Below are 26,201 nucleotides of genomic sequence, written 5' to 3'. Positions count from 1 at the left end.
TCCTTGCAGTGCGCAGGAAATAGCGTCGCGCCCAACGAACCGCACGAAACTGCTCTCCTATAGCAGAAACTATAGCACCCACTGACTTCCAACAAACGGTAAAAAATAATGCAAACCTTTCCGATACTTTCTCTTGCTTTCACCCCCCCCCCCCTACCCCACCCACATACACACACACAAAATGTAATGGGAAGAATTTTGGACATTGGTTTGGTAAAAGTTCCGCGTCAGATGTTAGATTTTAATTTATTACTTCACTATTACCGACTCTGGGCCAACGGCCTTGCCGCATTGGTAACACCGGTTCCCCTCAGATCACCGAAGTTAAGCGCTGTCGGGCTGGGCTAGCATTTGGATGGGTGACCACCAGGTCTGCCGAGCGCTGTTAGTAAGTGGGGTGCACTCAGCCCTTGTGAGGCAAACTGAGGAGCTACTTGTTGGAGAAGTAGCGGTTGCGGTCTCGGAAACTGACATACGGCCTGGAGAGCGGTGTGCTGACCACATGCCCCTCCATATCCGCGACCAGTGACGCCTATGAACTGAGGATGACACGGCGGCCGGTCAGTACCGTTGGGCCTTCATGGCCTGTTCTAGAGGAGTTTAGTTTTTTTTACCGACTATTAGCGGGAACTTTTGCAGACGTTATCGACATATACTACTGAAGATAACTATGAAGTTGTATTGTTGCACGACAGTTTAGGAGATACGGCGTGATAGAGTAGCGCGAAAAAAAAAAAAAATCAACTTTTCTTAAAATCTAATTTTTATTTCAATAGCACAAAATTTTTGTAGAGTGAAAGTAAGTATCAGGAGGTAGTTCTCGTATCACTATATCACATGCAGTTCCCAAATTGTAAAAAGAAATTTTATTTCTTAGGTTCTGACGCTCTCCGCGCCGCGCCAAAGAAAACGTTTCACGCAACCCCCTGCGACCCGCATCGCACAGCGCAAGACTCAAGCGTATTCCGCGGCACACTGCGACGAACTCCCGCAGCTATGAAAACGTAGGTCAACTGGCCATGGCCGGCCGCTGTGGCCGAGCCGCTCTAGGCGCTTCTGTCCAGCATCGCGCTGCTGCTACTGTCGCAGGTTCGAGTCCTGCCTCGGTCATGTGTGTGATGTCCTTAGGTTAGTTAGATTTAAGTAGTTCTAAGTCTAGGGGACTGATGACCTCAGATGTTAAGTCCCATAGTGCTTAGAGCCTTTTGAACTGACCATGAAGCATTTGCAGTGTCAAGAGAAGTTTCAATCCCGTGGGCAACGGTACGGAAAGTTGTATGGTTTGTTTACACGGGTACACTTAAAGCTACAGACGGTGCAGCAACTGAAACCTCATGATTCACAGCAACGTTCTGAACTTTCTCTTAGGTTTCTGTCACGGATCGAAGTTTGACATTTTATATTCTGCATAGTGATGAGGCACATTTTAAACTACGAGGTACAGGGAATACACAGAGATGCCGAATTAGGGGCACTGTTAAACCATGTAATGTACACGAAGAGCGTTTTCAGTCGCCGTATGGAACCTCTATTCTCGATCCGTTCTTCTTTGAAGAGAATGTACCCAGAGGGCCTGTCAAGTATACCGTGACATCTGCACTAGATCGACACCTTCTTGTACAGCCTGTGATTCCTGCTTTGGAAGAGAGCAACTATGTGGTTAACTACCTCATGCCACTCAACGATAGATATATTAATGCAATCTTCCACGAACATGTTATCTCCAGGGGTTTTCCAGATGCATGGCCTGCGATATGACTTTACCTGAATGTGACTTTTGGCTCTGGGGATATCTTAAACAGCGTGTTTACCAGGACATGTTCGATCTCTACCTGATCTGAAAGCGTTGCTTGTATTCTATTTCAACTACTGCGAGAAACTGTTGATCACGTTTTACGGATGCACGATCTCATCGGCGCCTCCGATGCTCATACTGAACAGATTGTGTAAGCGGGCGGTTAGTAATCAAATCAGCATTACGCCTTCCTCAAATGTTTGACCTTGTCTACCCACGTCCTTTCCAAATCCATAGCGTTTGGGGACATATCTATACGTATTTCTTGCACTAATGGTGTGAGATTTGCACTTCATGGCCGAAAATGTTACAATTTTTACCAGGATAAATCTGTTCCGGATTAACGCACTAGCATATCTACCAAGTTTCGATGCCATGTAATAATTAAAGCCCACACTGGACCTCTGTGAGTAGCTGGACTTTAATGTTGACCACATGGTACATTCCACCAATCACAACCAGCTATCCTCGCCAATGTTTAACGATGTGGTGCGTTGCGCGTGGATTGGTACCAAACTGTGCAATGAGAGAGAACATTTTATGAACTTAAGGAAAATTTGTTTTCCTATAGGAATTTAAGAAACTGAACTCCTTTCGAATAGGACATGAAGTCTGAACGGTACCGACCGGTTGCCGTGTCGTCCTCACCAACGGGCATCAATGCATGCCCATATGGTGGAGCATGTGGGCAGCACACTGCTCTCCCGGCCGCATGTCAGTTTACGAGACAGGTGCCGCTACTTCTCAATGGAGTAGTTCCTCAGTTGGCCTCAAAAGGGCTTATTGCACCCCACTTGCCAACAGCGCTCGGCAGACCGGATGAAAAATTTAAAAACAACCACGTAATTGTGGAAATGTGGCAGTTATAACGTGTACAAGATGCCGAGAAAACGACTGCTTCCACAGTTTTTTGATGTATATCGCACCTGCACTCAAATTAGTAAAGTATCAACGGTAATATAGTAAAAGTAATTTTATATGGGAAGTTCTCTTATATGGCTTATAATCCCTTCCTGTAAATTATAAGCAGTACTAAATTTTCCTTTGCTTTTCTATTTCCCTTTCATGTCGTTCATGAAAATATTTATTTCTGCAGTGTAAGTGACGTAAAAATTGAAAGCGATTTTCCGCACTGGGCCTTTACTTGACGACCTGTGGATTACCGTTCTGTACTCTCTCCACTGCGCGAACAGCTGCTTAGAAACTACGTTAACATGGTGGGCCATGCATCGCCCGCCCCCGCACACATTTTTTCTAAACGCTTGGCCACCTGGTGAGCCCATTTCGGTCACTAATTCCTGGCCAGCCTTTGCATACACTGTGAGTTTGGATGAACAGCTTTACTGTATGACTAAATGATGATGGCGTCCTCATGGGTAAAATATTCCGGAGTTAAAATAGTCCCCCATTCGGATCTCCGGGCGGGGAAAACTCAGGAGGGCGTCGTTATCAGGAGAATGAAAACTGGCGTTCTACAGATCGGAGCGTGGGATGCCCGATTCCTTAATCGGGCAGGTAGGTTAGAAAATTTACAAAGGGAAATGGATAGATTCAAGTTATAGTGGAAATTATAGTCAAGTTCGGCGGCAGGAGGAACAAGACTTTTGGTCAGGTGACTACGGAGTTATAAATACAAAATCAAATAAGGGTAATGCAGGAGTCGGTTTAATAATGAATAAAAAAAATAGGAGTGCAGGTAAGCTACTACAAACAGCATAGTGAACATATTATAGTGGCCAAGATAGACACGAAGCCCATGCCTACTACAGTAGTACAAGTTTATATGCAAACTAGCTCTGCAGATGATGATGAAATGGAAGAAATGTATGATGAGATAAAAGAAATTATTCAGGTAGTGAATGGAGACGAAAATTTAATAGTCATGGGTGACTGGAATATGACAGTAGGAAAAGAAAGAGAATGAAACGTAGTAGATGAATATGGTTTGGGGCTAAGAAATGAAAGACGAAGCCGCCTGGTAGAATTGTGCACAGAGCATATCTTAATCATAGCTAACACTTGGTTCAAGAATCATGAGAGAAGGTTTTATACATGGAAGAACCCTGGAGATACTAGAAGGTTTCAGATACATTATGTAATGGTAAGACATATTTAGGAACCAGGTTTTAAATTGTTAGACATTTCCAGAGGCAGATGTGGACTGACCACTCAATTGTGCAGAAACTGCAGAAACTGGTAGAGAGTTTCAGGGAGAGCATAAGGGAACAATTAACAGAAATCCAGTAGTAGAAGAATGGGCAGCTCTGAGGGATGAAGTAGCGAAGGCAGCAGAGGATCAAGTAGGTAAAAAGACGAGGGCTAACATAAATCCTTGGGTAACAGAAGAGATACTGAATTTAATTGATGAAAGGAGGAAATACAAAAATGCAGTAAACAAAGCAGGCAAACAGGAATACAAACGTCTCAAAAATGAGATCGACAGGAAGTGCAAAATGGCTGAGCAGGGATGGCTAGAGAACAAATGTAAGGATGTAGAGGCTTATCTCACTAAAGGTAAGATAGATACTGCCTACAGGAAAATTAAAGAGAGCTTTGGAGAAAAGAAATCCACTTGAATGAATATCAAGAGCTCAGATAGGAACCCAGTTCTAAGCAAAGACGGGAAAGCAGAAATTTGGAAGGAACACATAGAGGGTCTATACAGTGGCGATGTTCTTGAGTGCAATATTATGGAAATGGAAGAGGATGAAGATGAAATGGGAGATATGATACAGCGTGAGGAGTTTGACAGAGCACTGAAAGACCTGAGTCGAAACAAGGCCCCGGGAGTAGACAACATTCCATCAGAACCACTGACAGTCTTGCGATAGCTGGTCCTGACAAAACTCTACCCTCTGGTGAGCAAGATGTACGAGACAGGCGAAATTCCCTCTGACTTCAAGAAGAATATAATAATTCCAATCCCAAAGAAAGCAGGTGTTGACAGATGTGAAAATTACCAAACTATCAGTTTAATAAGTCACAGCTGCAAAATACTAACGCGAATTCTTTACAGACGAATGGAAAAACTGGTAGAAGCCGACCTCGGGGAAGATCAGTTCGGATTCCGTAGAAATGTTGGAACACGTGAGGCAATACTGACCCCACGACTTATCTTAGAAGCTAGATTAAGGAAAGTCAAACCTACGTTTCTAGCATTTGTAGCCTTAAAGAAAGCTTTTGACAATGTTGACTGGAATACTCTGTTTCAAATTCTGAATGTGGCAGGGGTAGAATACAGGGAGCGAAAGGCTATTTACTATTTGTACAGAAAGCAGATGGCAGTTATGAGTCGAGGGACATGAAAGGGAAGCAGTGGTCGGGAAGGGAGTGAGACAGGGTTGTAGCCTCTCCTCAATGCTACTCAATCTGTATATTGAGCAAGCAGTAAAGGAAACAAAAGTAAAGTTCGGAGTAGGTATTAAAATCCATGGAGAAGAAATAAATTTTGAGGTTCGCCGATGACAGTAGCTCAGTAGCTCGGTACGGGCTTTTGTTAAAGTTTCGAGAACATACCTTCACCGAAGAGTCAAGCAGTATATTGCTCCCTCCTACGTATATCTCGAGAAGAGACCATGAGGATAAAATCAGAGAGATTAGAGCCCACACAGAAGCATACCGACAATCGTTCTTTCCACGTACAATACGAGACTGGAACAGAAGGGAGAACCGATAGAGGTACTCAGGGTACCCTCCGCCACACACCGTCAGGTGGCTTGGTGAGTATGGATGTAGATGTAGACATTGTCGTTCTGTCAGAGACAGCAAAGGACTTTGAAGAGCAGTTGAACGGAATGGACAGTGTCTTGAAAGGAGGGTGGTAAGATGAACAACAACAAAAGCAAAAGGAGGATAATGGAATGTGATCGAATTAAGTCGGGTGATGCTGAGGGAATTAGATTACGAAATGAGACAAAGTAGTAAAGGAGTTTTGCCATTTGGGGAGCACAATAATTGATGATGGTCGAAGTATAGAGGATATAAAATGTAGACTGGCAATGGCAAGGAAAGCGTTTCTGAAGAAGAGATTTGTTAACATCGAGTATGAAATTGTCAGGAAGTCGTTTCTGAAGGTATTTGTGCACAGTGTAGCAATGTATGGAAGTAAATAGAAGATTTCGAAATGTGGTGCTACAGAAGAATGCTGAAGATTAGATGGGTAGATCACATAACCAATGAGGAGGTATTGAATATAATTGTGGAAAGAGGAGTTTGTGACAACTTGACTAGAAGAAGGGATCGGTTGGTAGGACATGCTCTGAGACATCAAGCGATCACCAATTTAGCACTGGAGGGCAGCGTGGGGGGTAAAAATCGTAGAGGGAGACCAAGATATGAATACATTAGGCAGATTCAGGAGGATTTAGGTTGCAGTAGGTACTGGGAGATGATGAAGCTTGCTCAGTATAGAGTAGCGTGGAGAGCTGCATCAAACCAGTCTCAGGACTGAAGACAACAACAACAACAACATATGGTGAGTAGGCGCAGTTCCCTTGTCAGTCTCTAATGACCTCGTCGCTCACGGGACATGAAACACTGATTTGCCTTTCATTCTAGAAAATGTGCTCGTAGACTCTGGGTAAGGAAGAAGAATATGACTTCACGCCTCGTCCACAATGGCACTATAGAGTGAGCACAATGTCTGATAGCGGAAACCTGGAGAAGGAAGTTGTGTTCTTCGTAAAGGAAATATCCCAGCATGTATGTTAAGTGATGAAAGGAAACCACGGAAAACCTGTCTGAATTTTGCTACCGTCATGTGTGTACCATTACTTGTAAAATAGTGTTAACTCCGCCGAAGAAAAAAAAATTCGTTCGTTTATCCGTTAGAGCCATCTTCCCCTCAAATCGGAAGGACTCGTTTGATGCCACTTCGTAGATTCCAATTTTTGATGCTAGTTTTATTAGAGGCCCATTTAATGAAGTGGTCTGGACCAGGTGGCTTGTTTCTTCGAATTGGATTATTTTGCAGACTGTGCTCTCCCAGTGGAGACGTATTTAGCTACCTGCTATGAATTGTTTATGTGCTCTTCGAAGGTTCTGTTATAAATTGCTGATGTACTCTTCGAACAACTCGCTGCAGTTCGGTTGGGAAGGCTCACCGTATACACACGGTGTTTTGTGCACTCCTGGTACCCTAAGAAATAGTCTCAACACGTGTCTGTTTTGGCGATCATAACACAATTTTTCCACGTGACGTTTTAATATATCGCTTATTTTGGCAAATGTATGATTGAGTCAAGTTCTGAGCCTTTACCGTTAGACCGTTCCCCTTGTTAATTTTAACGAAGTTCTGCTATCCATCTACTGGAACACAAGTTTCATGTGTCCCAATTTGTACTTCAGGGTAATCGTCATAATCATCAAGATTGCCTTTCCTTTGTTCGCAAGGCAGTTCACTGATTTTAAACAGCTTACATAAATGCAATATATGCACTGGCAACATGCTCTCTACAATTCAACTTTAGTACATTTTTACTTCATCACTTTTACGATCACTTTCCTGACGCCTTTGTCACTGACCATCTTTAAAATACTATGCAAGTAATACAATGCATCAGAAAACATAGTTATGGTACGAACAAAATATATACGATATTGTCTAGTGGTCGAAACGTGTGAGAAAATCAATAGGATAATGTGGTTGAGACAAACATACACATCAGTATAAGTTCGTTATTAATATACTCCTCTCTGAATTAGTCTTAGTGGTCTTCAGTCCGAAGACTGGTTCGCTATTACATCCTGCCCAAAACTCACTTTCTCTGCGTAACTACTGCAACCTCTATCCATATGAACCTGCTTGCTGTATCCTAGCCTTTGCCTCCCAAAATATATATATATATATATTTAACTTCCCACACTACCATCTGTTATCAAACTGGTGAGTCACTGATGCCTCGGGACGTGTCCTATGAACCGATCCTTTTTTGTAGTCTAGTTGTGCCATAAATTTCTTTTTTCCTCAAAGATTCAGTACCTCCTGATTACTTGTTGTATTCACTCATATATTTTTTAATATTCTTTTGTAGCAACACATTTCGATTGCTTTTATTTGCGTTCTGTCTGAATTTATCACCATTCACATTTTTACTCACAAAATATCTTCAGGAAAGATATCCTAACAGATGTACATTAGATGTTAACAAATGTCACTCTTCAGAAATGCTTTCTTGCTATTGCCATTCTGCATTTTATATCCTCTTTACTTCGAAAATATTCAGTTATTTTGCGGTCAAAATAGCGAATCTCAGCAAATTATACTGTCTCATTTCTTAATGTAGTTCCTCAGCATCACCTGATTTCATTAGACTACACTCCATTCTCCCTGTTCAAAGTTTTTGTTATCATATAACCTCTTTTCATGGCAGTACATCTTCCGTTCAACTACTGTTAAGTTGTTAAGTCGTTTGTCGTCCTCACACAATCACATTGTCATCGGCGAGAAGCCAAGTTCTTATTTCTGCTCCCTAAACTTCATTTCACTTACCAAATGTGTCCTTCGTTTTCCTTCCTACTCGCTCAATTTACAGATTGAATAACATTGGGGAAAGTGTAAAAACCTGTCTCCTCCCCTTTGAATTACTGCTTCCCTTTCATGTCCTTCGATTTTTCTAAATGTCTGGTTTCTGTACAACTTCATGATGGCATTTTACTCCCTGTATATTACACCTTGTACTTTCAGAATTTCGAAGAATATATAGCAGTCAATATCGTGAAAGAGCTATCTCTAAATCTACAAATGCTATCAACGGATGCTTGCCTTTTTAAACTATCTTTTAAGGTAAGCTTAAAGTGGTTTTAAATTTCTCCGGAACCCTAAATGATCTTCCTCGAGGTAGACTTCTTACAGCTTTTCCATTCCTGTGTAAGAAACACCGTACCCGCAACACGTAGGACTTATAGGAGGGACGGAAGGAGGGGAGACAGAGACAAAGAAGGGGAAGAAGATCAAACAGGGATGCTCAAACTCCAACGGCAGACGCTACAAGGGAGCCGTTGTGCTTTACGGAGCGGTTTAGTATTGAAATTTCAAGAGAGCACTTTCCGGGAAGAGTCGGTGAAGATATTACTTCCTCCCACATGCATCTGGTGAAATAACTAAGATGAAAAAATGCAGGAAGTAGTCAGTACAGAAGCTTACCGACGATCTCTTTTTCCTCGCTTCGTTCGCAAGTGGAAAAGGAATGGGGAGGGGAGGTAATTTAGTGGTACCAGAAGCACCCTCCGCCAAACACAGTCAGGTGGCTTGCGGTGTATTGATAGATGTAATGCGTGTAAGTAGTTTGCAACCATGGCGTATGAAGTTAGTTATTAGAGTCTGATCTATTTTCGTTCATAGGAGAAGTAATCTAATCCATTTCCTTGCATCCTCAGACAACTGCATACACTGATGAGCCAAAATATTGTGACCACTGCGAAACTGAATACTGACTGGTGGTACTGCAGGCACGTGAAGTAGCAAAGAACGGTAGTAACGGAAAATCATTCTAGCAACGATACAGAATGTAAATGAGGAAATCCCTTGACAAACGACTATGACAAAAGGCAGACAGCTATTACTCTGCGCATGACAAATGATCATCTCAAAAACAGGAAAGCTCTTTGGTTGTTCATGAATGGGAGACAGTATGGAAGCCAACGTCGTATCACAGAATGTGGATGCCGGAGGCTTCCTCGCTCTGTACAGTAGGTTAGGTGGCGATCTGTCCGCCTTTCGAAGTTAGAAGCAAAGCTGCGGTACATCCGTCGCACCGAGCGTTGTGGCTGCAACTCTAGTCTCATTCGCGGCTTCACAAAGTTGGAACACCCGTCCCCCACTCCATATCCGCTATCTACACTATGTGATACAAAGTACCCGGCCACCCCCACAAATATACGATTTTCATATTAGGTGCACTGTGCTGCCACCTGCTGCCATGTGCCCCATATCAGCGACCTCAGTAGTCAGACATTGTGAGAGAGCAGAAAGGGGCGCTCAGCAGAACTCGCTGACTTCGAACGTGGTCAGGTGATTGGGTGTCACTTGTCATACGTCTGTACGAGAGATGACCACACTCCTCAACATTCCTAGGTCCACTGTTTCCGATGTGATAGTGAAGTGGAAACGAAGGGACAGGTACAGCACAAAAGCGTGCAGGCCGTCCTCGTCTGTTGACTGACAGACTGCCGACAATTGAAGAGGATCGTAATGTGTAATAGACACCTATTCAGACCATCACACAAGAATTCCAAACTGCATCAGCATCCACTGCAAGTACTATGACAGTTATGCGAGAGGTGATAAAACTTTGATTTCATGGTCGAGAGGGTGCTCATAAGCCACACATCTCGCCGGTAAATTCCAAACGACGCGTCGCTTGGTGTAAGGAGAGTAAACATTGTACGATGGAACAGTGGAAAAAGGTTGTGTGGAATGACGAATCACGGTACAATGTGGCGATCCAATGGCAGGGTGTGGGTATGGCGAATGCCTGGTGAACATCATCTGCCAGTGTGTGTAGTGACAACAGTAAAATTCGGAGGTGGTGGTGTTAAGGTGTGGTTGTGTCTTTCATGGAAGGGGCTTGCACACTGTTTTGCGTGGCACTGTCACAGCGCAGACCTACATTGTTGTTTTGGCACGTTCTCGCTTCCCACTATTAAAGAGCAATTCGGGGATGTCTACTGCATCTTTCAACACGATCAAGCACTTGTTCATAATGCACAGCCTGTGGCAGAGTGGTTACACGACAGTAACATCCCTATAGTGGACTAGCCTGCACAGACTGAATCCTACAGAACATCTTTAGAATATCCGTAGGTGGCTCTCCACTCGTTAGCGGGTTCTTGTAGGCTACCACGGGGCCCCAGTCTTCGCTGCATTTTTCCCTCCCGTGCTACACGTCTACCCTCATGCTGGTCTTTTTTCCCCTCCCTTGAGGAACATGTCTGGGGTGTTATTAGGAATGTTCTGCATTCTTTCTCCGACGTAAGAACAGTCTCGCCTTTGTTTTTCGTTCATTTCTCCTCGCGTTCTTTCGCTTCGGCGTTTGAGGTTCCTCTTTTTCTCCTTCCTCCCTGTGCGCTCCTGAAGGCCGGCCCACGCATCTGACGCATAACAGGTAAGTGTGGTGGGTCAGCAGGTAGGGTTCGCACGTAGCACCTGGTACAGGCCAGGCCCAGGGAGGGGTGATTGCCTGAGCTGCAACCTTTCCAAAATGCCGATTGGTACCTCTGAAGTGTTTGGGGGGTGTGAATCAATCATCTTTCCACTCAATGTCTACAGAACGTAAAGGTAATGAGGCTAATGATTCTAAGACCCTTCCCACGGACCCATGGTGGTTCATTGTCTCACATACCATACTGAAGACGGTCGGTCCTTCGCCACGGTAAATCCGTTTCTTATTCAGAAAGGTGTTGATGCAATTGCCGGCAATGTGCAATCCTGCTCTCGTTAACGGAATGACACTTTGCTTTTGGAGACGACTACTGATTCTCAAGCACAACTGCTTCATGCCTCACTTCTGCTAGGGTACCCTGTTCGTGTAATGGACCATAAAACTTTAAATTCTTCCCGTGGTGTAATTTACAGCAGACTGCTCGATTGTCTTATAGAGGCCGAAATCCAATCTTACATTTCCGATCAGGGTGTCACTGCCGCCGATCGTGTAATGATAAAAGTAGATTCCTCCTTAGTGCCCATCCACACTCTTTCTCACATTTGATAGACTGGTCCAAGATCAAAGCAGGCTATGAAATTGTCACAGCCTGGCCATACATTCCGAACTTGTTGCGCTGCTATCAGTGTCATAGTTTCAACGACACTAGAATGTCTTGTTGACACCAGCCAGTTGTCACCTTTGGTAGGTATGTGCACGAGGGCGATTGTCCACATTCAGACATCAATTTCATTTTTACTTCTGTTGAATTTCCTAAGTAGTACCTTAACTGTAAAAAGTCAGGCGGTTGGCTGCGCAAGGGAAGAACCTGACATTCTGAGAACAGGTAGAAGGCCGATAGGCTTATACAAGTGTGTGCCAGTATTACTCAATCAAATGTGAATGGGTTCAAAAAATGGCTCTGAGCACTACGGGACTTAACTGCTGTGGTCATCCGTCCCCTAGAACTTAAAACTACTTAAACCTAACTAATCTAAGGACATCGCACACATCCATGCCCGAGGCAGGAGTCGAACCTGCGACCATAGCGGTCGCGCGGTTCCAGACTGTAGCGACTAGAACCGCTCGGCCACAATGTGAATGGGCCCATGTTCTCCAACCTGAGATGGCTTAGGCAGGCAGCGTTTCTTATGGGAGTCTTAAGATTTGGTGTCCGAGCTAGGTCTGTGGCTAGTTCTGTGTAAGTGCTGCAGCAGTTTGTCTCTGAACAGTACTGTATATAGAACATCATGTATAGCAGATTAGCTTTTGTTGCAACTGTGGGTTTAACAGCTTAGTCAAGTTTCTACATTTTGTGTGCATAGTGAAATTTTTATCTTGTTTTTCGTGCGTAACATAAAATTCGCGTGACGTATTTAACTTGCCTACGAATCACCAAGCGTTTGTAGAACTATGCAATGTTGTGTGAGAAACCACTATGAAGATAGAATAAACTTAGATTTCGATTTGGAAAGTGTGCGGTCTGTTTTCGGACTGGTAGGTCATGGGTGTGAAACTAACGCAGTTTATTGGCGCAGATGCAAAGTGCGAAGGTTAATGCTGCGTGTCAAGAATTGTGTTTGGGCCAGATTTGACAGAAGTTAGTGAGTTTCTGAATTGACCCGTATGATGCAGCTGAAATGCGTAGTTCCTGCAGTCAGCGTGGATAGTAACTCCTACATTTTTAATAGTATAAATGTTTCCTAAAATCATTTCCAGAATGGGTTAACGACACTGTTGCTGTCATTTTTGCAGCAGCAATTTCGTGACAGGTTGCCATCTGTTCTCACTTTATGAACGAGACACTCTACGAAACGTACTATCCGGAACAATAGGCAGGCAGATACTGGTAGGGTGCTAAGAAGAAACAGGGAAGCAAGCTACTCGGTATATAGTTGGGGACGCCCTTGCCTCACTTCTAACACTCCTCCTCTCAATCCTCTTAAGGCTACCGCCAATGGAAATACAGCGGTATATTGCATCGCAATTACAGCGTTTAAGTGAATTATTGCCCTAACAAGCTGTCAGTGACGATACAAAAGTTACATGGTGACTTCGGCTTAATCGACCGATGCGTCAACGCAGTCCCTTGCTAAATAAGCTCACCGGACAAAAAAAAATTTGTCATTCCAGTGTGCATGCACAGATTGATAGTTAAGCCTTCGCAGATGTCGCAGCGATAGAGTAACGTACTCAACCGCACGCGCACTGCCTCTAAGTGAACATGAGGCGGTAGCGATCACTTTAACATTTGCATTTCAAGCGGACATGGTGTGTAAACATGGGTAAATGTAAGGATGTAACAGAGTGGAAAAAATGGCAATCGTGTTTTACCGTGCCCGTGGCCACACTGTGTCAAGTTGCTGGATTCGTTGGTCTTTCGCGGCTCGCTGTTCTAAATGTCTACATGCAGTGGTGTAACACAGGCTTCCAAACCAGACAGTAATTGCTGCAGCGAGTAAATGAAGGTCCATTCAAACCTGTTAACGAGAGAACATTCTGACTGGAACTGCATGCGGTGAACCTTAGGAGTATCACCTTGCGAGAGGGCATTGTTTACACAGGCACACAACAGCAGAGTTCATCGGGCTGTATGAACATGTGACTGGTTTTCTGAACGCTCAGCCACACCATTACATCTCGACTGGCCTGCAAAATCATTTTATTTGAACCTTGTATAAAATCTGTGGGACATTGTGGAACGGTGGTTAAAATGCCGAGATCAGCATCCCGCAGTTTGGTGTAGCTACGCGATCAAATCCTCAACGAGTGGCTGAAATTGGATAACGATGTACCTGCACAAACGTGTTGTCTCACTTCCTAACAGAATCCAGGTGGCTATTGTGTCGATAGTCTGAACTACACGGTATTTAGATACATGTAATGAGTTCTGTAGTAGTGACTAATCCTATGTCTGGCAAGCTTAGTACTGCTACTGAAAACACCAGACAAAAGTTGCCCCTTCCCCACACTAGGAAACATCGCGCTAATAATGTGTAATACCGCCTTTTCCCCTGATAATGACCGCAATTTGGAGAGGATGAGAATCCACAAGTTTTTTTCAGGTATACCACACGCGACTGTAGCCGCTCTATAATTAGATCCCACAGAGTTAGGTATTGCGGCGATGTCCAAAGTTGTGTTTAGTCTTCTGTTTCTAATAGTTCCAAACATTTCTGTGGGATTAAGTTCAGGCGATTTAGAGGATCGATCGAGGTGGACAGTGTACCTGAGTTTTACCGACTACATTGAAATAAGTACCCTGAGGTTTATGACAAACGGATGGAGTACGCCCAGGTCAGCCTACGGAAACACAAAGTGTCACTGATCCAGACAAACTCATCCTGCAAATACTGCAGGTTGAACGCCTCAATGGGCCGTGTTTCAACTCTACAGTTTTTACAATTTGGGAAGAGCTGAAACCGCGACTCGTCGTCCCAAATGACACGCCTGCTGTCAGGTTTTATATTTGGCGCACTGAGGATATGCAACTGAGAATTGATCTTTAGCGAGGTACGGTACTACTAACGTCCATCGCTTGCTGTTACGGCGGCACTGATTTGGTTAACGTGAAGCTGTATTCACTGCTAATGGCACTTTCTCTCGGGTCTGAACAGACTGTTACTGACAAGCCGTGACACATCTAGCCCCTATCGATTAGGATGTTCTTACGACCGTGTTACATGGCTACGAATGGTATACCACTCCTTAGACACACAGAACAGTCCTCGCTGATGAAACGAGGAACCTCGTCACGCGTGGTCATAGGCACACACAGACACGAAAGCTCCGTTCTGCCATTCTGTCTTCTCCATATCGACTCATCTTACCGCAATATTCCACAGAACCGACTGGCACGTGTAACTTCAATAACGTCAGCGGGGTAGCTTCCTATGAGCGTCTGGTACTATGTCTAGACCGTCTACGGCGTTCGAAATCTAACACTGTGCTCTTTTGAGGGAGGTGATTAACTCATCTACAGACTATTGCACACTGGCATTCTATGTGACTGTGTAATCTGTTGTTGGAACAACTTTTAGAGCCACACATACAATTGAAGGTCTTCGAAAGTCTTGGCAAGCATTTGTTAGTGTAATACCCCTTAACGTTCAGCCTGTGTATTAAGAGCGAAGGAAATCAACCAGTTAGTATTCTTTTACTGGAACGTGAATGGCATTCGTGGCCAGTAGTGAACTTAGACAGGATCAGAGCGTGTATTAACTGGTCATCAATCGCACACAAATGGTTTGGTTTAGTTATGGTAGTAGTGGGCGAGCTCCGTGTTTATGGTTTTAATTACAGTAAAAACGGCTCAAATGCCTCTGAGCACTATGGGACTCAACTTATGAGGTCATTAGTCTCCTAGAACTTAGAACTAGTTTAACCTAACTAACCTAAGGACATCACACACATCCATGCCCGAGGCAGGATTCGAACCTGCGACCGTAGCGGTCTCGCGGTTCGACTGCAGCGCCTAGAACCGCACGGCCACTTCGGCCGGCTAATTACAGTAAGAAACACAGTAAACATTACTTTTATGTAACTTCCTTAATGCTAAGACTAGTTTTGGATCCTGTCCCGAGATTCGGCGTCCATTTGAATGGTAAGTAGCTGCTGTACTAAAACCTGTCGTGTAGGGGTGGACTAATTAACCCTGTCTCGTGGGTGAAAGCGTGGGTGATAGGCCATATCTCAACAACTTAAGCCTAAAAGAAGAGAAGTGTAGGGGTGAAGCAGTTCACAAGCAGATTGTTTCATCCCTTACCAACCGCAGCTCAACAACGTTGTTTATCAAAATATCTTGTTTCGCTTCGACCACATAGCCGATGGCAGCGGAAATTTGTCAGGTCACTTCGTAAAATGAAAAAGGAACTTTACATACTGTTAATGTTCTGCAGTAATTAATTGATATGTAGAAAGAATTTCCGGAAATGAGCATTGAGTGGTCACAAGACAATTTCTGATATTCAAACTGTCCAAAAAGCGTTTTCATAGAAAAAAAATTAAGCATTACTGAGACAGGTATAATACTTACCTCGAAGAAGGCTACCATTTTGCTTTGTTGTTTAGATCCAGAAACGTTGCAAGCTACGGCAGTGCAGCACGGGCACTCGTCCGTAGTTTCGATTCCGTCCATTTCTGACCAGCGTTCAACATTGTCCGGACTGCCTGCGGTAACGCCTCTCTCCTTCTCACATTCGTAACATCCGCTGGGGCAAGTCTCGTCTGTCTGCATGTTATTATACAAGCCGGGCGCGCTGGTAGTTCCTAAAAGCGCTCCCCTCTCCGACGGGGAGACCCAGTGCAAGTCATCGGAACTGCTGCTCGTACTGGACCCGCTAGAGGACAAGTCTCCACCTAAGGCGCTGCTAGGGTCAGCACCAACGTCGACAGATGGCGGATCGACGTAGGGACGAAGATCGCCGCCCTGCATTCGCCAGGTGTTCCAGATGGCGTAGCGGAGCAGTTCTTCCCGGCCCTGTTGGCACCGCTCGCTCCGGCTGTAGCTTTGTTCTGCCATTTGCTCCTCGCTCTGTTACGTCCTGCGAACAGACAAGAGTGATACTTAAGGTTTCATCGATACTAAGTCCGAAAATAATCGGCAAAATTCGAAATCTACGTAAACTGTGGCAGTTATTTTCATATAAATAAATGTGAAATCAACCAATTCTTTCTATACGCTATAAAATAAATACCGAAGAAACATCTTAGCGAATAAATACAGCGTTGTAAAAAAATGTAAGGAAAGTGAATCAAGACTAATGTGCGGCGTAAATGAACATTTAACACGGCATTGCCTTTCTGAATGAACTTTTCATGGTTTGGAGGACAGCAAGGAAGGGAGATCAGTTTGCTGAGCTGGGTAATTCTAGTCACTTCTCTTGAATAAAACAACAAAAGGGAAGACGCTCAATTGTAGGGCGCGTATTAATAAAATTTAACATATGTTAGCCACAATTAACCTGGCCGGTTTTTGCTCAACAATGCATTATACTTTCCTTTATAAAATCGACGTAGCTTATGTTTTCGTATGTCCAAATGGATGTAACTCCCGAGTTGGCCATTGTCGTTGCATAATGGCAGAAGAGTCATGCTACGGATTTGCGAAGTGGCGTTAAAGTGTGTGCCGATTATGATGCATTGCTTTCTTATATAAAAATATACTTTATCATTAAAAATATATGAATTTCATATGGACCAAATGACTAATAATAACTTGGTCTTTTTAAACCAGTAAAGTTATTATGTGTTCCATTCTATTGTACCGGGTGATCAAAATGTCAGTATAAATTTGAAAACTGAATAAATCACGGAATAATGTAGATAGAGAGGTACAAATTGACACACATGCTTGGAATGACATGGGGTTTTATTAGAACCAAAAAAATACAAACGTTCAAAAAATGTCCGACAGATGGTGCTTCGTCTGATCACAATAGCAATAATTAGCATAACAAAGTAAGACAAAGCAAAGAAGATGTTCTTTACAGGAAATGGTCAGTATGTCCACCATCATTCCTTAATAATAACTGTAGTCGAGGAATAATGTTGTGAATAGCACTGTAAAGCATGTTCGGAGTTACGGTAAGGCATTGGCGTCGGCTGTTTTCTTTCAGCATCCCTAGAGATATCTGTCGATCACGATACACTTGCGACTTTGGGTAACCCCAAAGCCAATAATCGCACGGACTGAAGTCTGGGGACCTGAGAGGCCTAGTATGACGAAAGTGGCGGCTGAGCACACGATCATCACCAAACGACGGCGCAAGAGATCTTTAACACGTCTAGCAATATGGGTTGGAGCGCCATCCTGCATAAACATCGTACGTTCCAGCAGATGTTTATCAGCAAAGCTGGGGATGATGCGATTCTTTAACATGTCGGCGTACCTCCCGCCCGTCACGGTAGCAGTTTTGCTGTCCAGAGCCATTTGTCGGACTTTTGTGAACTTTGTTTTTTATGGTTCTAATAAAACCCCATGTCATTCCAAGCATGTGTGTCAATTTTTACCTCTATCTACGTTATTCCGGGTTTATTAAGTTTTCAAATTTATACTGACTTTTTGATCACCCGGTATATTAAAGTTACCTCAATTTGTGTAAAACGAAACTGCATTATTACACAACATTAACCTAATGTTGCCTCAAACGTCCTGTTTCGCTATCACTGGAACGGTACCTGTCTTAAAAATAGCAGAAAGAAGATATGGCAGTACCCATCACTGGAAATGAGCGACCCGCATTGGCAGTTTTAACGACTCAAATGAATGAAACTATACTAAAATAGTTATTGTTTGTCAGGCAGTACAGAACCAAAGCCTAGACTTTTTGGTATGACGCATTTGCCTCTCGTCTGCGGGTGCGTCTCGTTAAGTTGTTGTTGTTGTCGTCGTTAGGACTTTGACTGAACTCAAAACTTTTACATAAATTTCCTGAAAACTACGTTCTGCTGAGGCAAAAGCTGAAATGAGTGTAAAACAAAACGAACGTCTGTCCCAAGTTTTGCCATAATTCGTAACCTGCAATTGAAGTATCCCTTGTTACATAAGGCATGCGGTAGTATTCTTTCTATTGCTAAGAACCTTTCCATAATGTTCAGTAAAGAAGTGTCAGTAGTTCATATTAAATATAGCTAGGGGACAGGGGAAACTTTCAATGAGGTGTGTCAACATCGGGAGAGAAATAGCCGTCTATTCTTCCTTACGAGCCGCAAACAAAGATGTTGGACGCAGGAGGCTGGCGTGAAATCAATGTCCCAATTCACCCCAAAGGTGTTCCATTGTGTTGCAGCCGGGACTCTTGGCAGGTCAGTACAGTGATTTTATTGTTCCACAAACCATTGCTTCATAGATGCATCATCATCGCTTACCATCCTGATGTAGTCACTCCTCGCCTCCGAATTATTTCTCTTTGTATGCAGTACACGTGCTGTGAAACGTTCGTATCCATTCGCATTTAGTGTTTCGTTGAATGTTACAATGGATCCATACCGTAACCACGAAACCCCCCCCCCCTCCCCCATACCGCACACCACCTCTGCGCACTTCACTGTTTGAACTGTACTTAGCTCCCTGCTTCAGGCAGTGTTGGCTTCAGTCAAAGAGCTTGTGGCTGTTGCCAATGGGCATCACTGTGGGGGTCCGGATGGGGGTTTGTCGGGGACGGTCAGCTCGTCCCACGCATCCCCCGATCGGACTAAGACAGTGGCTGCCTGGGATACTGCCCACATTGAGGCTGACCCCCTCAGCTGTGGTAGAGTGGGAGGTCGTCTCGAGGTGTGGCAGGGGGGCAATAGACATTCTGGAGAGCTGAACGAAAGGCCTCTCCAGTTTGTCTGACGAACTGGTTTCAGGCTCTATCTCAGGCTGATACTGATCTTCGGCCGGACATGGCTGCTTGTCCTGTTCCAGAGGTTGCCCCTCAAGTCTGCAAGATCCGGGCGGTCGCAGAGGGTGGGCTTACTGGTAGTTGGGAGCTCCAACTTCAGGAGCGTAATGGGGCCCCTTAGGGATATGGCAGCAAGAGGGAGGAAGAAAACCAATGTGCACTCCGTGTGCATACTGGGGGGGGGGGGGGAGGGGGAGGGAGTCATTCTAGATGTGGAAAGGGTCCTTCCAGATGCCATGAAGGGTACAGGGTGCACCTATCTGCAGGTGGTCGCTCATATCGGCACCAATGATGTGTGTCGCTATGGAACAGAGGAAATCCTCTGGCTTCCAGAGGCTATCTGATATGGTGAAGACTGCCAGTCTCGCTAGCGGGATGAAAGCACAGCTCACCACCTGCAGCATCGTCAACAGAACTGACTGCGGACCTTTGGTACAGAGCTGAGTGGAGGGTCTGAATCAGAGGCTGAGACGGTTCTGCGACCGTGTGGGCTGCAGATTCCTCGACTTGCGCCATAGGGTTGTGGGGTTTCGGGTTCCGCTGGATAGGTCAGGAGTCCACTACACGCAGCAAGCGGCTACACAGGTAGCAGGGGTTGTGTGGCGTTGACTCGGCGGTTTTTTTTAGGTTAGATCGCTTCGGGCAAGTACAGAAAGGGCACCAGCCTCAAAGGGTGCGGGGCAAAGTCAGGACATTCGGGGACCAAGCAGCAATCTGATTTGTAATTGTAAACTGTAGAAGCTGCATTGGTTGAGTACCGGAACTTGAAGCGCTGATAGAAAGCACCGAAGCTGAAATCGTTATAGGTACAGAAAGCTAGCTGAAGCCAGAAATAAATTTTGCCGAACTTTTTACAAAGGCACAGCCGGTGTTTAGAAAGGATAGATTGCATGTAACCGGTGGTGGCGTGTTTGTCGCTGTTAGTAGTAGCTTATCCTGTAGTGAAGTAGAAGTGGATAGTTCCTGTGAATTATTATGGGTGGAGGTTACACTCAACAACCGAGCTAGGTTAATAGTTGGCTCCTTTTACCGACCTCCCGACGCAGCAGCATTAATGGCAGAACAACTGAGAGAAAATTTGGAATACATTTCACATAAATTTTCTCAGCATGTTATATTCCTAGGTGGAGATTTCAATTTACCAGATATAGACTGGGACACTCAGATGTTTAGCACTGGTGGTAGGGTCAGAGCATCGAGTGAGATTATACTGAGTGCACTATCCGAAAATTACCTCGAGCAATTAAACAGAGAACCAACTCGTGGAGATAACATCTTGGACCTACTGATAACAAACAGACCCGAATTTTTCGACTCTGTGTGTGCAGCACAAGGAATCAGTGATCATAAGGCCGTTGCAGCATCCCTGAATATAGAAGTTAATAGGAATATAAAAAAGGGAGGAGGGTTTATTTGTTTAGCAAGAGTAATAGAAGGCAGATTTCAGACTACCTAACAGATCAAAACGAAAATTTCTGTTCCGACACTGACAATGTTGAGTGTTAATGGAAAAAGTTCAAGGCAATCGTAAAATGCGTTTTAGACAGGTACGTGCCGAGTAAAACTGTGAGGGACGGGAAAAACCCTCCGTGGTTCAACAACAAAGTTAAGAAACTACTGCGAAAGCAAAGAGAGCTTCACTCCAAGTTTAAACGCAGCCAAAACCTCTGAGACAAACAGAAGCTAAACGATGTCAAAGTTAGCGTAAGAAGGGCTATGCGTGAAGCGTTCAGGGAATTCGAAAGTAAAATTCTATGTACGACTTGACAAAAAATCCTAGGAAGTTCTGGTCTTACGTTAAATCAGTCAGTGGATCGAAACAGCATATCCAGACACTCGGGGATGATAATGACATTGAAACAGAGGATGACACCCGTAAAGCTAAAATACTCAACACCTTTTTCCAAAGCTGTTTCACAAAGGAAGACCGCACTGCAGTGTTTTCTCTAAATCCTCGCATAAACGAATAAATGGCTGACATCGAAATAAGTGTCCCAGGAATAGAAAAGCAACTGGAATCACTCAACAGAGGAAAGTCCACTGGACCTGACGGGATACCAATTCGATTCTACACAGAGTACGCGAAAGAACTTAGCCCCCTTCTAACAGCCGTGTACCGCAAGTCTAGAGGAACGGAAGGTTCCAAATGATTGGAAAAAAGCACAGGTAGTTCCAGTTTTCAAGAAGGGTCGTCGAGCAGATGCGCAAAAACTATAGGCCTTTATCTCTGACATCGATCTGTTGTAGAATTTTAGAACATGTTTTTTGCTCGCGTATCATGTCGTTTCTGGAAACCCAGAATCTACTCTGTAGGAATCAACATGGCTTCCGGAAACAGCTATCGTGTGAGACCCAACTTGCTTTATTTGTTCATGAGACCCCGAAAATATTAGATACAGGCTCCCAGGCATATGCTACTTTCCTTGGCCTCCGGAAGGCGTTCGATACAGTTCCGCACTGTCGCCTGATAAAGTAAGAGCATACGGAATGTCAGACCAGCTGTGTGGCTGGATTGTAGAGTTTTTAGCAAACAGAACACAGCGTGTTGTTATCAATGGAGAGACGTCTACAGACGTTAAAGTAACCTCTGGCATGCCTCAGGGCAGTGTTATGGGACCATTGCTTTTCACAATATATATATAAATGACCTAGTAGATAGTGTCTGAAGTTCCATGCGGCTTTTCGCGGATGATGCTGTAGTATACAGAGAAGAAAACTGTAGCGAAATGCAGGAAGACCTGCAGCGGATAGGCACTTGGTGCAGGGAGTGGCAACTGACCCTTAACATAGATAAATGTAATGTATTGCGAATACATAGAAAGAAGGATCCATTATTGTACGATTATATGATAGCGGAACAAACACTGGCGGCAGTTACTTCTGTAAAATATCTGGGAGTATACGTGCGGAACGATTCGAAGTGGAATGATCACATAAAATTAATTGTTGGTAAGGCGGGTACCAGGTTGAGATTCATTGGGAGAGTCCTTAGAAAATGTAGTCCATCAACAAAGGAAGTGGCTTACGAAACACTCGTTCGACCTATACTTGAGCATTGCCCACATTGTGGGATCCGTACCAGATCGGGTTGACGGAGGAGATAGAGAAGATCCAAAGAAGAGCGGCGCGTTTCGTCTCAGGGTTATTTGGAAACCGTGATAGCGTTACGGAGATGTTTAGCAAAGTCAAGTGGCAGACTCTGCAAGAGAGGCGCTCTGCATTGCGGTGTAGGTTGCTCGCCAGGTTTCGAGACGATGCGTTTCTGGATGAGGTATCGAATATATTGGTTCCCCCTACTTATACCTCTCGAGGAGATCACGAATGTAAAATTAGAGAGATTCGAGCGCGCACGGAGGCTTTCCGGCAGTCATTCTTCCCGCGAACCATACGCGACTGGAACAGAAAAGGGAGGTAATGACAGTGGCACGTAAGGTGCCCTCCGCCACACACCGTTGGGTGGTTTGCGGAATATAGATGTACATTAAGACAGATAACGTTCTCCAGGGATTCTCCAAACGCAAATGCTTAGATCAGATTGCCACAGGGTACGGTGACTTATCGCTCCAAATCACCCTTGTCAAGTTGAAGTCAGATCATTCCTGGCCGACTCACGACTCATTCTGGTGTTACTGCTTCTCTGCTGTCAACACAATTAGGCCTACTCCCCCCCTTTTATTCTGGCGGGTCTGCCTCTCTTTGCATGTACTGGTCAGTTCCGCATTACATAGGGGTGTCCGGATGCTTTTGATCATATACTGCATTTAACTGCACGTCACTAGCTTCGCTATTTCCCTTGTGACAGGAGATGCGCACCTGCCCAGCCTCTGTCCACTGTTACGTAACTTCCTAGCACATCAACATTGTGTGCCAGACTTGCACTCGAACCTCGAGTCTCATCTTTCGCAGGCAATGATCTTACGTACTGAGACCGGAGTTCTAGTCCATCGTGGTATGTAGAAGTACTGCTAAGTCTTGAAGAGAGGAGAGAAGTTCTGACGGAAATAAAGCTATGAGGGCGGACCTTCAGTTGCGTCTGGATAGCTCAGTCGCTAAGAGCTGTACCCGCAAAGAGCAACGGATCTAGGTTCGAGTCCCGACCGGGCACACCGTGTTTTTTGTTACGGCTTTAGGGCGCAAAACTGCTACGGCCATTAGCGCTCTGTCTGTGACTTAGGAAAAGGTAAAAAAGCGAAAGTGGAAACCAGCAGCAATGGGAGCGAAACTCAAAAAAATAGGGAAACTAAGAACAGGAGGAAAGCTTAAGAAACCACTAGAGAAGGGGGGTTGTTTGTCCCCAAAAAGAGCTTCAAATGACTGACATCTCACTGGCACTGATAATCTCAAGAACGCGATCGGCTGAGCGCTTGTCGTCTGCTGAAATGGAAGACATACAGGCGACAGCTGTAGACGGGCGCGTAACGTAGTAAAATAGGGACACTTAAGTAAAAGTTGTCTCACCGTCCACAGTTGAGAGCAGTGGGGACAGAGTGGGGGAGGATCGCCACTTAGCAGATGTCGACGATTAAAAAGACAGTGCTCTAGTTAAAATTACCTCCTCCCGACGAAGAGTTCTGGAGGAAGAGGTCCAAGCACAGGGAAGAGCTTTCACGTCCCGCAATTAATTATCGGGGAGTGTCAACCAATGTGCGTGCCATAAAAGAGGAACACAACGACATAAAACACTCCGCAGATCGGCGAAGGGGATCATGCGAATAGCAGGCTGAAGAAGAGAGACTGCAGCCTTGGCCGCTATATCGATCGCCTTATTTGCACAGATAGCAACATGTCCTGGGATACAGAGACGCCCCCCCCCCCCCCCCCTCCAAGTGAAGCAAGTGGAGGCAGTCCTGAATCCGGAGGACCAGAGGGTGGACAGGGTAGAGAGCTTGGAGACTGAGGAGAGAGCTGAGCGAATCTCAGCAGATAACATACTGTATCCGCTGATGGCGACGGATACAGCCTGGAGAACAGTGTAAAGCTCCGCAGTAAAAACCGAACACTGGTCGGGAAGCCGAAATCGATTTGGGGTGTCGCCAACAATATAGGCACTCGCAACACCAAACGATGATTTGGAGCCATCAGCGTAAATAATGTGGCATCCTTCAGGGCAAATCGTAAATGATCAGGAAGTCTGAATGCGTTAAACTGTTCACTGTAGGCGCTTCAGCTGATACCTGTGCTTCCATAAACTTGGACTGTTTGTTTCCTCAGTGTTCTCACAATATAACCCCACTTCCAAATCCCTCTTCCAACGGCACCTTCATTCCGCTGAAGACTAGAAACAGGAAGTTACTACTGGCGCCACGTTCACTGGTACAGAAGGTTCTGCCCGTCAGGGAAAAATATATCATAGTTTACTAAAATTTGTTTGAAATGATACTGTGTTGGTTGGGTAGAGTCTGATCCTTGCAGAACAGCTGACAACGGTAAACTTCCTCAGAGTTCAGTGCTGTGTTTCTTATGTAAACGTTCGCGTCATCCCACTCACGTGACTTAGCCATTTCTCCAGAACTAGTAAAGATCTTCCGTTTTTCCGTATAAAGCGGTTAAAATTTATTGCAATGTGGAATAATCGCCACATTTTACGAATATAGGGGACGAAGAGAGAAACGTTCTGTTACTTACGAGAGTTGGTTTTTGTTGACATTGAAAAGCAAGCCTCCAGACGACGGGCTACGGACCACCCATGAGACAAAGATAATGACTTTTTGGTGTTTTTCATGGCAACTGTGGCACTCAGTACAAGAAAATGATATGAGGTCTAAGTTTCAGACAACATTTTGAAGGATTGATATGTGTGGTTTTCTTTCCTACATGTCCCAAATAAGACTCACAGATGTACATATATGCGCCTTGACGGCAAAAACGATACGTTCACTGTGGATGTACGCTTCGTTAGACGTTTTGCTAGAATCAGGTGCGGCGGCGAGCAATGATGATAATGGACAGGGGACTATATATGTAGTGTGCGACAGATGGGAATTAAGATTGGATGGGAAGCGTGCTCATATAGCAGAAGTCGCGAAAGAGGAATATCCGGATTACTCTGCAGAACTTCAAATAAATTCAGCAGAACAGACGTGTCTATTAACCTTCAATGAGTTGCATTTGTATTTATCTTTCACACGTATGTATGTGTGAAAGAAATACAAATTTTAGAATAAGATATTCTCAACAAACGAAAACTGGAAACACATTCTCCAGATTTCAAAATCACTTCGTAACAGTCACCATCCTACTGGCGTAAGAACACCAGAAAGCTATAATAATAAACTGCTGATACCCCAACTCTAAAGATCCACTATAGTAATTAAGCATCAAGACTAACATAGGCCACCGTCACTTGAACACACAACTTTTTGAGGTTATAATCGAGGCCTAAAGTTTTCTATACAGATCTTACCAGTGTTACAGATGACATGCTGCATTGTAAATATATTTACGAGGCTGAAATAGTAACATCCAGTCAACTGTTATAAATAGTTTAGAAAAACTCGTTTCCAGTGAAGGAACTATTTCAGACTATTAATTCGAAGACATTTCAAAGTTTCATTTCTCAGCCTCAGGATGCCAACACCACCACCTTTTTAGTGTTACACTTAACTCTCTCTCAACTTGTGTCTTGCATGTGGAAATGTCTACCTATTCAACGTAAGAAAAATCTCACTTGAATTCCGCCGACTGTCGTCCGAAGTCTCTACGTACGGGCGTTGAGATCGGTTACACTGAGTGTGTACACGTACTGGTTTAACAATATAAAAAAAATCAGCCGTTTTTGGCCGATATCGGTCAGAGCGAAATGTACTGATGTCTGCCACTGACTGCAGCCCAAGATAAGGATTTGACGTTACGAAGAGGTCGCAAACTTAGAAAAAGTTC

General features: G+C 44.4%; 1 protein-coding gene and 1 pseudogene across 2 annotated transcripts in view; one reads left to right on the top strand and one right to left on the bottom strand.

Annotated features, from left to right (window-relative positions):
* Positions 1-26,201, bottom strand: part of LOC126299315 (uncharacterized) — an 81,281-nt gene that overhangs the window by 47,281 nt on the left and 7,799 nt on the right. For both annotated transcript variants that reach the window (XM_049991132.1, XM_049991133.1), the window contains exon 2: positions 15,971-16,478. In XM_049991132.1, coding sequence (XP_049847089.1) covers positions 15,971-16,456 — 486 coding nt within the window. In that variant the 5' untranslated portion in view covers positions 16,457-16,478. The remainder of the gene's footprint in view (positions 1-15,970; positions 16,479-26,201) is intronic.
* LOC126299897 (5S ribosomal RNA) lies at positions 274-391 on the top strand (annotated as a pseudogene).

The sequence above is a fragment of the Schistocerca gregaria genome, chromosome X (genome assembly GCF_023897955.1).
Source record: "Schistocerca gregaria isolate iqSchGreg1 chromosome X, iqSchGreg1.2, whole genome shotgun sequence".
NCBI classification, from domain to species: Eukaryota; Metazoa; Arthropoda; class Insecta; order Orthoptera; family Acrididae; genus Schistocerca; species Schistocerca gregaria.
Note: the sequence above shows the minus strand (reverse complement) of the source record. Positions and strands in the feature narration are given on the sequence as shown.